Raw genomic sequence first — 13,494 nt, forward strand, 5'->3', positions numbered from 1 at the left:
GTTAATTCTTACAAAAAATAAGTTTTATTACAAATATGAACTTGCAAATGCCATTCATACCATGCTGGGTGAGGTAGAGCCAATTCTTGAACTGTGGCATTTTAAGCCAATCAGGGTTCCATCCTGAGTGGCGATGCTTGGAATCTGAAAATAATGCAGTTATTACTGCATTTAAATGGTAGAGTTCTCCTTGCTATTATACTATGTCTGTGTATGTGTCTGGGATGCTTGGAACTGTGCTGCTTGTTCACCTGCACCTGCTTGTACCACACTGGGACCTGCTGCTGCTTGTATCACACTGGGACCTGCACCTGCTTCTACACTGGGACCTGCTGCTGCTTCTACCACACTGGGACCTGCTGCCTCTCCCTCAGTACTCTGACTAGTTGTGCCAGCATCTTCACTGACCACCGGCTAGAATTGAAAACAAGCTTGAATCTAGTTTGGTCTCTGCATTGCAACTCACTGTTGACTGCAATTGTATAATTTCAGGTCAAATGAACCGACATATATCATTATTGAGACTTATGCATTTATTATTGCCATTGCAAGCAAAATGCTAACATTGGCTAAGTTACCTGTGGTCTCTCCTCCTCTCCTCGTCTCTCATCCTCACGCCGTATTCTCTTAAAATATTTTTGAATACTCATATCTGAGGAGTAATGCAGGGGAAATTAACAGTCTAACATTAGCTAAAGTTAATCTGTGTCCTTCTAACTGGCATAGCCCGAAGAGAAAACAAATTATAATCTTTTTTATATTTAATTTAGCACACGTAACTTGCACGCAGCAAAGTTGGCCTGGTTACGTTAAATACACTCTTAGTTGCCACTAACTTCAAATAATTCGAATCTCCTACCAAAGTCAGAAAACAACAACACAATAAGGAGAAAATAGTTACTTCACCTTAGTGTCCGCGTCTTCTAAATTAACGTCGTCTTCTCCGTTTCTCGTTTCCCTCCACGCGATGGCAGCACGAACAGGAGGTGTCGAGCGAGGGATCATACACTAGTTAATCGATCGCAGAGCGAACAGGGGGGGATTATTGTCCCCTAGTTAATCAACCGCAGAGCGAACAGGCACAGGAGACGTAGAGCGAGGGCTCATTGTCCATTAGTTAATCACTCGCAGATGGCGTCGCTCGCGGACGGATAAAAAAAATAAAAAAAGGTCCGAAATATACTTGGGCGGGCCTTAATATACCTGGGCGGCCCGCCCAAGTATTAACATTGTGTGGGAAACACTGCTAAGTAATTATGTTTTTTTTCTTTTGGGCATTGATTAGTTTCCTACAACTAGGACACACCCACTGTTTCGGTACCCTTTTCATCCGAAGGCAGGTTTGGTGGAACCTCTTCACGGCACAGAACCCTGAGGCACAAACAAGCATGTTCCCTGCCGCAGGTGCACGGCAGTAGCACCACTGTTGCTGGGGATCGGTGCTTGTTGCTTGTTTTGGTGCAGAAAACCATTTGCCTAACAGCTCTGGGATGATGCATTTTAGGAAGAAGTCACGAGCAAGTTCAAGTTCTTTGTGAAAGAATTCTGGGTCAAATGTAATGCGTTCCACAAAGGGTGAATCACCTTCCTTTTCAGTCCACAGAATGAAATCACAGTATGCCAATTTGGTAACAAATAGCTGCATCTGCACTTGGTAGAAGTATGCATGGTCTCGCTTAAGTCTAATTTTTCCTTGGGAATCTTGTTCAAGGCAAAAGTGTGCAACAGAATTTACAGCTTCATTGACAGAAAGCTCCTTTGCAGAAAATGGGCACTTAATTTCTAAGACCCCTGTACCACAGCAGCTACAGGACACATACCCATCAGGTGAGGCCCCGATAAATGGGTGCAGAGGTGAAATTCTAAATCCGGCTGGTCGCACCAGGACGTCTGTGTGTGATAGGCGATGCTGCATTTCGTAGTATTTTCTGGCCAGTTCTTCATTCTTGCATCCCCATCTGAAGAAACAATGTAAATATGAGTTTTGGACAATAGTAATGCCACCCCACATTGCTACCTCCCTGCCCTTTACAAATGTTTACTGCTGTACTTGGTTTTACACTTCTTTTTAAAGAATAGCCTAGTACTTACTGCATTTACCCTTCATTCACCTCACACTAATTTCCTTGTACACCCTATGGAAATGACAAGTTAACACATACATAGAAGAGATTACACACTGCACACCCTATTTTAGTTTACAGGGAAATTCCAGCTGATTTCAACATGCAGTTGTAATGCTCACACACACTACCCTTGACTTGTTGTGAAGATGTGGCATTTTATATCATCCCACATGATACAGCTGTATTGTAAGGTGTCTGCTGATGCACATGTCACAATGTTTCATACAATAAGTAATCAAATGCATATGCCCATTACTTTTGGGATGATGAACATCAGCTGACACCTTACAACAAGGCAGAAACTTTTGGGATGCTATTTGGAGTATGTTAGGATGTTCAACTGCATGTTGACATTGGCTGGAATTCTCTATGCTCATGAATACCTGGTAGCCTCACTGCTGAAAACATGGGACTTTGGGTCACATATCTGTCTTATGAGAGACACTGCTGGTTTTCTGAGGTCTGTTCTTGTTGCTGCTCTGAAGGTAGATCCTGTCACCCTACCACTCCTTTGATCAAACCAAATTCTGGACTTGGACTGGGCTTGGGTCTCCTCCTCTACAATATCACTCTGAAAGCATGGCAATCCAAACATTTTCTCATTTACATTGCAAGTTAGCACACACAGTACACGTGCACATAACATGGTAGATCTTAGATTTCAGTCATTAGTAAACAGAATACGCATACGCATAAACAGAATATGTTCTGTACCTGTTCTTCAGTGACAGTCAAGTCCTCAAATATTCCTTCTGCACGCTCTTGTAATTCAGCCAGGTTCAGGTCTCTTGCCTTCTTGTCGTACAGACTGGTAAGGGGTTCAGGTAAATCTAGCTTGACAGTCTTGGGTACATAGGATGTGGCGTACCCGCGAACAACTGACAGGACTGCAGGTCTGCAGGACTTCCCATCTTGAGTCCGGCACTGTGAGAGATTTTTGTAGAGCTGTGTTTGCTCAGCAGCAGTCAGGGGTGGGCGAGATGCCGGCGCAGAGGTACCCTTGGTGGAATTCCCCTTTTTATTTTGTTGAGTATGGTTGAATATGATGTCCTTGCCCTGCAGGTACTCCACATTCTTCGCAGCATCCTCACTGGGAGAGGCCCACTTGCATTTCTTGGATGTGCAGCTGATCTCCTCGTGCCTTTCGTTGTTTTTTCCCCACAGACTGAAGAGAACAGCTGACACATGAGAGCAGCTCTCCCCGAGTCCCGCTGTGCAGTTGCAGTGGGCTCCCAGCACAACACCGTCGTTCCTGACCACCACCCATGGCTTTAGTTGACTTTCATTAAGCCTTTGGGAGTGATTAACCTATATATGAAATTCAAAAATAGATAAATAAAGGTTAAAAACGCCAGCCACTTTGGTTGAGTACGTTCAAAAATACAAACTAGTTTCAGACGCACTGCAGTAGCTATCCAAGCTAATAAACAAACATGCTAACGTGACACTGCCGTAGCTAGACAAGCTAATAAACAAACAATGCTAACGTGACACTGCCTATCAAACTGGAATAATTTAATACTTACCCTTGCAGTGATGATGCCGAAGTTTTTGGATGTAAGACTCCACAGTTGAATGTTGTTTACGAAGCCGGACTGACACCATTTGTAAGCCTCCAAGCTTTTGTAAGCTCTGAGGGAGTCTCCTGAGTACACTGATGGAAAGCTTACAAGATAGCTGTGGATGTCCGCGTAGCGCAAGTCGGGTACATCGTCTTCAGAGCAGGAGGTTATGCTCTTGAAAAGCACACCGGGTGCATTATATGGGTCGCTTATATTTAATCTTTCTAATTTTGTACTATAAAGCCGAATTTCACTTGAATTAAAATGAGATGTATACTCGCACGGTAGGAAAACGCTGGCGCCGGTCGTCATGTTTACTGCCAAAATGGTGGCTGATAACCAAAAGTCACGTGACCGCAGGAGCTCTATACTGGTCTTTGGCAGGTCTTAGGCAGGAAGCTGTAAACTGGAATCTGAAATGAAGTGCTACATCTGTACATTGAAATTGTCTTTACTGCTTAATCCAGGCCATAGTGTAGTTCATTGATACAAAAAAAAGGTTGTTGCACCTTTTTTTTTTGGCCGACCATCGGCGGCCAAAACAGAAATGTTTTGTAGGCCTTTTCAGGCTATAATCCACAAAAAAGGAAAACACGATGATCGGCGTGGCACAAAGGAGCGATCTCACCCTGTCTTGGAGAGAATTTCTCTCACTGTGCGCGTCCTCTCCAGGGAGACGTGCTTCGAGGTTGGTCAATGCAATATCCACATACGGTTACTTTCAGTTACTTCCCCCGTTGCATTTTAACATATATAGACATGCTGAGAAAACTTAAATATCCCGCTGAATAACCGCATTCACCACACATACGCTTCCTCCTCCCGTGAGAACCACCCTGGAACCACCCCTGGCATCCCGGTGACGCGCCCACTAAAAAGCCTCTGGGCGCGCCGCGACAGGTGAATCTGCAAATGAGGCTTGCAGAACCACACCCTCAAACCTTACACAAAAGTGGACATTTAATGACTGTAGTTGCGAGGATAATACACATGCATCATAGATTTTTCAATTCATTCTAAACTACATGTCTTAACCTTTTCCCCTGCCCCTACAGTTTATAAGACACACTGAGATCAAACTGCGACTGTCACAGACAGACAGCAGCGATTGCGTTATTGAATGGTAAATATATATTAAAAAAAACACACACACCCAAGTACTTTTTCAGCTGTAATTGCATTATTGCATACTTTTTATTGACAGTTTTGTATTTGGAGAGGCAGGGTGACAACAGAAAGCTTGGTAGCGATACGTTTTACATTTTTGGAGGGAAACGCTTGTGTTCATGTTAGCATGGGTAGCATGATCATGTTAAGACTATGAATATCATTTTACCACAACAGTGGATGAACAATTGATATATGTGTTTGAACAAGAACAACAGGAAGAACAAAGTAAAAACATTTTTACAAATATTTACAAACAACTATTTACAAAAAAGCAACTATTTATAAAAAAGCTATACTATTTACAAAAAAGGGTTAGGGTAAGAAACTATTTACAAAAAACCATCTGTTTCGGGGCCTGAAGATCGGTCCCAAAGGCAGCTGGAAACCAGTCCAGACAGGACTGGTGATGGCCACAACAACAATCCTGGAGGTCCAGCATGACCTGTTGAGACAAGGGCACAAATTTGTTCTCACAAGCCGCTTCACTCAAGACTGCCTGGAAAACACATTTTCGTCCATTCGTCTGAGGAACTCTGTCCCAACACCTGTAGAGTTCCAATATGCACTGTGCGCTGTCACCGTGGGCCAGTTCCTATCGCCAGTGCATACTGGCAGTTACGTGGAGGATGGATCAGACCACTTGGCAGACTTCCTGGACACGCAGAACAGCAGCTGCAGTCCTCCTGACGTTCTGAGAGTAGAGCAGCTGGTAGACCTGACAACACCACCTGACATCACTAAAACCGAGTCCTGTGCGCTATACCACCTTGCAGGATACATCGTGAAAAGGGTCATCAGCTTCTCACTTTGTGACAGATGCCAGTGTGCCCTATAGTGAAAAATGTCAGTGATGGTGAAAATGAGAGAGCTGGTCTGCTGGTATTAAAATAATTTAAAAGGGGTGCACTTTACCGTCCATCTGATGAGGTTTTCACCCTTGTTCAGAACGTGGAGCAGCTGTTCCGTGTGAAGACGACGATTCCCTCATGGAGTCCTCAAATGCAGTGTCACAGCTGGAACAAGAAGCCATGTTGCTGGACAGCAACCTTCCCTCATGCCATGACCTGAAGAAAAAAATCCTCTCAACATACATCAGGCTGAGGTTAAGGATTGCATCAAAGTGCATCAGGGCTGAAGGAAGGATAAACATAAAGGGTATCTTGGCAGCAAGAGTCAGAGTAAGAAGGCAAAGAAGACCCAACAGACCTCTGCACCGAAGGTCATAACATCTACGCCACTGCCAAACACCTTACTCGTTGCCATCGATGTACTTGGCATCTCCATTCCCAGTCCACCGTCAGCAGCCTCCAGCCTCCTCTTCTTTCAGCAGTCATCAGCTGCAGCCGTTGCCAGCACCAGCCTCCTTCAGCAGCAGCACCCTCCTCCAGCAGCACCCTCCTCCAGCAGCAGCACCCTCCAGCAGCAGCACCCTCCTTCAGCAGCAGCAGCCTCCGCCAGCAGAAGCAGCAACAGCCATGGCTGACATATAAGGCTAAATAAAAAAAAGTGCTTATTATCTTTTTTAAAGTGTTTATTTTGTTAAAAATAAACATTTTGGATGCATGACCATGTTTTAGGCTCATCCTTCATTCACTGCTGTAGAGTAGCCTGTTCAGTAGGCTATTATCTTTTTAGGACTGAATAATACCTTTGAAGAACAATCATTAAACTAGTGTGTACATTACAATAGAAAGGAATCTATCCTAGCATGCCATCAAGCATTAAAAAGTAGCGCTAGGCTAGTTGTACAGTACAGATGAGTTAACACGGAACAGTACAAAAAAAAACTAAGTACAGTCAACATGTCACATAATGAAATGTTAGTATATCCCAAAATTCAATTAAATATTAAATGAAATATTTATCACAAACGCCACCTCATTTCTAGTAGTGCTAGCAGTTAAGTCATATCATACAGAAAAAGCCGACTAAGGATGGCTGACACGGTCAGGTTTAGCAGATAAAAGCCAAAACAAAAACAAAAACACATAATCAATCTAAATCCTGCTTGTTAGTTACCCAGCATCATTGATATATAAGCTGCTAGCGATTCATTACTGAAATCTTACCTTCAAAGCTGACGAAGTCGCGCTAGCTAACTAGCAGGCAATGCTAGCAAAATTGGTTGTAACAACCAAGATAAAATATAGATAATTACGCTGTGCATATACAAATGAAGACCAGTACAAGCATCATAAAGGGCCTCTGAGACAATATAAACATTTGACAATTCAAAAGAGTTCGATATTTCAACAACTTACCTCTGGAAATACTCGACGCGCCGTAATGTAAGTGAATGAGGTTCAACGCCCAAATGACAATATTTTGAACTATTTTGATGTCCATACCCCGGAAGTAGGCGCCGCCATTTTTTACAACGGAGGTCTATGGGAGTGTCTTAACTCTTATATCTCTATGACTCCACTGTCCTGCCCAATCACGGTTGAGTTATTTCAAATGTATCATTTTTCAACTGTCCAACTGTCCATCAAATGTCCCAACTGCCATTTCACCTCTTTCTGCTGAGGATGGATGTCAGCGGAGGAGAGTCTAACTCTAGGTAATTAATACAGAAACAAAACGTTTTTAACAAAGTGAGCAGATATATTCAGTGTTGAAAGTGTGCCGGTCCTACCCGGTCCTTAGTACCGGTAAGAGATTTCCAGGCGGTCCGGAGGACCAGGAAGAATTGACAGCTCCACCCGTGGAATTTATACTACGAAGGGCAGATATTTTGGTTTGTTTTTGGTGTGTGTGTGTGTGTGTGTGTGTGTGTGTGTGTGTGTGTGTGTGTGTGTGTATACATGTGTGTGTTTGTGTATTTTTGCGTTTGTGCGTATTGTGTTTGTGTCCCGGGGAAAACAGTAACGAGAAACACCGGCTGTTGTTATGCCTGCTGTGACCTCAAGTTACTCCGTTCTCCGCTTGTAATTATGCCGTTACAAGCTTCTAAGTTGTATTTATCATCTGAATTTGTCGAAACAAGTTTCATATTCTGAAAGCCAAGACTTTGTTTATTTAAAATCAAACAAAACACCCGAACCCCGAAAAACTATTTTTTTACGCAAATCCACGTTTATTTTGAAATGAGCCGTTGCGACTTCCGACTGATTTCGATAGAGCGGGTCACATATTAGCTTTTTCCCACTTGATCAGAACAGCGGGAGGAGAAAAGAATGGAGTGACTGAATGACAGCTAGAAAATTAGGCTACGTGGTAATTAAAGCAAAAATGCAAACGACGACTCTTCAGATGTTTAAGAGAAAGGAGAGAGATGAAGAAACTCAGAATATGCTTAAAATTTGAAAAACAACGCCCACAGATGACACAGGTGATGATGCTTATTTAGCCCAGAGAATGGACATGAACCTGGCCATGATCAGTGCTTGAATTGGAATAAAAAAGGTGCCAGTACTCTAAATCAGCAACAAGTATTTGGCACAAAGTCATAGTATATCCTATAATGCTGGTGGGTTTGTCTCTTTACTGTATATTTTAGAAAGGCTCACTGTACTTAAACAAAATGACTAAGGGTGCATCTGAGATTAGAGGGGGTGCAGTGGTAAAGTGCTATTTTTATAAGTGGGGAGTGGACCTGACACCCTCTAGTCTAGGGGGGGTCCGGGGGCATGCTCCCCCGGGAACATTTATTTTAAAATATTGAAGTTAGATGCATCAATCTGGTGCACTTTGAGAGCAAAATGAAGAGATATATGGATACCTCTCAACATCCATAATGAAACAACTGTAAACAGATTTACTTTTTCTTTATGGATATAAAAGAAAGTAAAGCTTGACTCCTACTGGCTGAGGCCACTACCAGTTTTTTGTGCCATTTTGCTGGATTTATTTGTCAATAGCGTTGCTGCACAAAGTGATAGCCCTCTTTAAATCTACTACCCAAAAAGAAACATATGGAGATGGGTTACTATTTAAAAAAAATTGCAAATCTATTTGGGAACAGTAGGCCGGGTCTCAAATCCTATAGGGGGGTCCGGGGGCATGCTCCCCCGGTAAGATTTTTTTTTAAATGTTGGACTTAAATACATCAATCTGGTGCATTTTGAGGGGGAAATAAAGAGACTACACCCATATGAAACAAAAATGTATACATTTAAATAATCATAAAATCATAAGTACATGGCCATAACTAATAACATACAATATCCAATATGAAAAAACATTGAAACTTGTTTATTTATTTGTTTTTGGTTCATTTATAGTTGTGAGTGTGTCTGGGCTCCTGAATCGGCCTCTCCTGTCTCCCTCCTCTCCCCCCTGCTCCTCTTTGAGGCAACAGCAAAGACTAGTTTTAGCTCTCAACAAGTTTATCTTACCTTTTTTCACCTAGTTAACATTTTGTTTGTATTATTCATGCATATTTTACTAATCACTACCCCCTCAAATGGAAATATGTGTTTACATAAATGGTGAACGAACCGTTTGAGACCCACTGAGATAACTTAAACGAAGTTAAATATCTAAAGACTCAGAGAGTAATTTACCTCACCAGAGCTGTAGTTATCAGCCTCTCAGTCTGACAGCAAAGGACTGTCCCTCCACCTTGTTGTTGAAACAGCTCCTTATATCCGTTAGCGCAGCTAGCTAGCACCAGATGCTAACAACAATACACGTAACCGGTGCGCGCGCTTTCTCGCTCGCTCGCGCCACACATACACCAACACACACCCTCCCGAGCTTGAATGACAGACCAATCGAGGGCATTAGTATGATCTGTATGAAAGTGGCAATGTTGGCAGGCCACGTCATGTAGACAGCCAGTCACCCTCTGTGAGGCAGAGTCAGACCCAAATTTGCGCTGCGTTGCGTTCACAATATATACGTATATTGCCGGCGGCTGAGTACCGGCATTTTACTGAGTACCGGCAACTTGCCGGTACTCAGTAAGAAGTGCCGGTACCACATGGGTAAAAATCAGAAGTGCCGGTACTGCGTACCGGTGAGTACCGGCCCAATTCAAGCACTGGCCATGATGAATATAATAAGTTAGCTAACTAGCAAACTGTATATCTCTATATTGGGTGCCCAACCAGTCGATCCCCAGTCGATGTCGAGATGTCTAAAAGTAGAACAACAATATTCTGTTTTATCGTTAATGTCCTACAACAGGGGTGGCCAAACTTTTTGGCTCAGGGGCCACAATGATGTATCAATGTGACAGCCGGGCCGGAGGGCATTCTTTGGTTCCGTCTTGATTCATGTCGGGCTGAGGGTTGTTTTAATCTCATTCTCCCGCGCGCGGGGCGACGTCCACGCGCAGCTGCGACGACCAGGGAGGAAGGGACTTTTCGCGGCGCGCGCGGCGTGTAGACAGTGGGGGATAACATAAATAAAAATTGGATCGTTGTATTTTAGACTTTAAGGCTTTTTAAGATCAGCGCGGGAACCCTGGCTCATTTATACCAATATTGGACGGGCCACATTAAACACATCAACGGGCCGCATGTGGCCCGCGGGCCGTAGTTTGGCCACCTCCAGGCCCGGTTCTACGGGGGTGCATAAGGGTCCCAGTTGAATGTTATGCACCCTCACTTGAAAAAGAGAAGGGAGTGAAAAATATTACATATACAATAACAGGCAGACAATGGCAGACAATATGAAAAAAAGACTCTTCACAACCACAGCAAACAGAGCACAGGCCAGTGTTGCAGCCAACCGAAAAGAGGCTTATAACAGCCTTATCAATCAAATGGCAGTCCTCAACCCTGACAACTGGGACCATGACAATCCTCGATTTGGAGATAATGAGGTGAGGGCTTTGTGTGATGTCCTACATGTGAACCAACAATAGGCCCATCTTGGATTCACAGAATACAAGGCCAGTGGAGGAAGAAACATTCCCAACAAAATGAAGAAGTTGCTCATGGCAGTGGCACTGTCTCCAAGCAATGCTGACTGTGAACGGGGGTTCAGCACAATGAATAACATCATAACTGAGTATAGGAGCAAACTTACAACAAAAAATGCAGCAAATCTCCTTTTCATCAGCTCTGTGGGACCACCATGCAGACAGTGGGATCCACTGCCTTATGTGAAGACCTGGCTGGGCAAAGGAAGAAGAGCAGCCCACTCAACAAGCTGCATGGCTCGCCGGTACACAGAAGAGGAGAGCTACTTCAGCCCTCTGTGGAAAATGTGGAAAAGTGTGTAGTTTACGTCCCTCAACATGCCTTGCTAATGGTCTGTTAAGTTTTGACACAAGTTGTATGCACAATTGAAAATAAATAATTGACTATACATATTGTCAAGTGTTTCTAATTTCTACCCCATAAAGACATTAAAAATGTGAAGTTTGTGTTCAGGGATGCATGAAGCTGGGGGCGGGAGGAGAACAATATGAACCAATGAAGGTCGGGGTAGCATTATAGTACCTGCAAGAAATTCAAACCACTTTCACCCCTGGATATATTGTCATAATGTGAGCAAGCTAGGGGTCTAAATAAATATTTTACTTTGGCTAAGTTTCATTGTTCGGCCAGATGTGGCGAGAAAGTGCGAGTGAGCAGACCAACAGAGGCTGCGTTGATATACAGTCTCTTACAGTGCAAATAAGTAACTTACTCGCACTAAAGTTATTTATTAGTAGTAAGTGTACACTGCAGTTTACCTGTTTCTGACTAAAACATCAGCCACTACTCTATATTTGCAAATATTATTGTGTAGAAGGGAGATTTCATATCTGCCTCTTGTCGCTACGGCAACTTGTGTATGTGAGACGCAGCGTCATGCACGGCAGGTCAGACACGATTTGATTGGTCGGAAGGAAAGCCCGCCGGCCTTTCCCTTCCGACCAATCAAATAATCGGAAGGGAAGGCCGGCGGGCTTTCAATAGGCGCGTTCACACCGCAGTACTTTTCCCACTTTAGTTCTGATATAGTATATATATAGTCGCGTTCACACCAAAAAGAGCCAGAACTAAAATGTGTTCATCAGAACCTTTTTTACCCCCTTTTCAGTCCCTGCTAGAGAGCTGGGACTTTCGTGGAAGAAAAAGGTCCCTGTGTCTGATTGGTTGGGCGGAATGCAAACCACGCCCCGTCAAACTCCCAAAAACGTTTGTGAAGCCGCCATTTTATTATCATTATTAGCATTAGCATTAGCCCAGCGCGGAAACGCAGAGAGACTAACTTATGTCAACACAACATTATACATGGGAGCGGTGGAGATGAGGAGGTGTCGGCGTTCTGGCCGTTTACTCTGAAGGCTTCAGTAGAAGCTGCTGGGATTCCCAGCAGCTTCTACTGACGCCAGTCCCTAACTCCGGGGACTTCCGGCCGGGGATTTTGGGCGGCAGTATACGCCGTGAATAGTATAGTATAGGCTTGCCAGTAAACCCAAAGCAGAAGAAGACGAAGTGACGTCAGCGGCTTCATTTGCCTAATCCTCCCTCAGGGACTTATTCCGGTGTGAACGCGATCTGTACTTAGTTCATGAGAACTAAGTTCTGATGAACCTTTGTGGGAAAAGTACTGCGGTGTGAAAGCGCCTCTTGACATGTCCCTGACACAGCGGACTGCGGGTGTAGTATAGAGTGAGTGTAGCGTGCAATACTGTGTTTCACCACAGATTAATTAAGAGGGGCGCTGTGTCAGTCTTTGTAAAATACTCACTGACAACAGCGGAGAGATGTTTTTTAATACAAATAAAAAATGTAAAGAAATACCCAGCTTCCAGGAGTAAACGCAACTGGAGGCTGAGCAGAATCTCCCCTGTGCTTCTCTAGAAGTTGTCTTTATGGGTGAAGATAATTAACTTAAAATTACCATACTGCTTATAATTTATATAAGGTGTGTATTAATGGGTTTAACTAGAAGATGATAGATGATGGCATTTAATTTAATCTGGCATAATATGATTAGTCAACATCAGGATGAACTTTTTCTTATAATTACAGGAAGCGGGAATGAGAAGCAGGAATTTGTTAAAGTCCTAGCAATTTCATTTAAGAATGGAAAGGAAATTAAAAGAAAAATCTACAGTGTCCAAAGCACAGACCATCTCCTGGAAGTAACAGGTACATTTGGATTTGTCCTTGATAGGATTTTAAAATACAGCACAGACTTCCAAGAGTTTATAGATATTGATAGAAGTGAGAATCAGTAACTTTGACGAATCCAAGTGCACTTTTCTGAAGCACCGGATCTTCAGCCTGTCCTAAGAGAAGTCTGTCAAACTCAGGTATACATTTACCATGCTTGTTAAATTGTGTTTCAAAAAATCACACAGGCCAGAATTTTACTTTGTGCTGTGCTTACTCTTATTGTTTTGTTCAGACTACACAATAACCAGTTCTTCTGAATGGCCTAACTGATCTACTTAAGAAGAAAATTCCAGAAGTATTTGATGAACTGCAAACTAATGGCATTCTTACCGAGAAGACCAGGCTCAAACTTGTCAAAGTTTGCATCTCTGACTTGGTAGAGAGGCATTGGTTGTAAGTATATGAATGTGAAATGTGTTTATATACAGTATAGGGGTTGGGACACTTTTTCCCTTAAATTTCATTGCCCAACCATTTCTGTTTCGGGCCTGAAATTGTTCTTGTCAATTTTTTACATTTAAGTTATTTAGTGGGAATGCTGTTAACAGAATTCCAACTAACTGTTCTTCTACG

At 43.1% G+C, this 13,494-nt stretch overlaps 1 protein-coding gene and 1 long non-coding RNA gene across 4 annotated transcripts; both read right to left on the bottom strand.

Annotated features, from left to right (window-relative positions):
• Positions 1–205: 205 nt before the first annotated feature.
• Positions 206–4,287, bottom strand: LOC307015949 (uncharacterized protein). Of its 3 annotated transcripts, none has more exons than XR_013801683.1 (5): positions 3,653–4,278; positions 2,841–3,434; positions 2,510–2,697; positions 907–1,958; positions 206–652 (listed from the first exon to the last, which is right to left on the bottom strand). XR_013801683.1 is itself a non-coding variant. In XM_079644948.1 (5 exons), exons 1-4 carry the CDS (start codon positions 3,998–4,000, stop codon positions 2,108–2,110), a joined length of 1,158 nt encoding a protein of 385 aa, XP_079501074.1. In that variant the 5' UTR covers positions 4,001–4,287; the 3' UTR covers positions 1,849–1,958; positions 2,092–2,107. The 3 variants fall into 3 exon arrangements, 2 of the variants coding, with proteins under 2 accessions (XP_079501074.1, XP_079501075.1); XM_079644948.1 differs by lacking the exon at positions 206–652 and adding an exon at positions 2,092–2,135 and having other exon boundaries at positions 1,849–1,958; positions 3,653–4,287; XM_079644949.1 differs by lacking the exons at positions 206–652; positions 2,510–2,697 and having other exon boundaries at positions 1,868–1,958; positions 3,653–4,287.
• An 8-nt stretch (positions 4,288–4,295) lies between these two features.
• Positions 4,296–11,581, bottom strand: LOC307015951. Its single transcript, XR_013801684.1, has 3 exons — positions 6,107–11,581; positions 5,771–5,922; positions 4,296–5,687 (listed from the first exon to the last, which is right to left on the bottom strand). It is a non-coding gene; the product is annotated as an uncharacterized lncRNA (long non-coding RNA).
• Between the last annotated feature and the right edge of the window lie 1,913 nt (positions 11,582–13,494).

The sequence above is a fragment of the Notothenia rossii genome, assembly GCF_949606895.1.
Source record: "Notothenia rossii genome assembly, chromosome: 8".
NCBI lineage: Eukaryota > Metazoa > Chordata > Actinopteri > Perciformes > Nototheniidae > Notothenia > Notothenia rossii.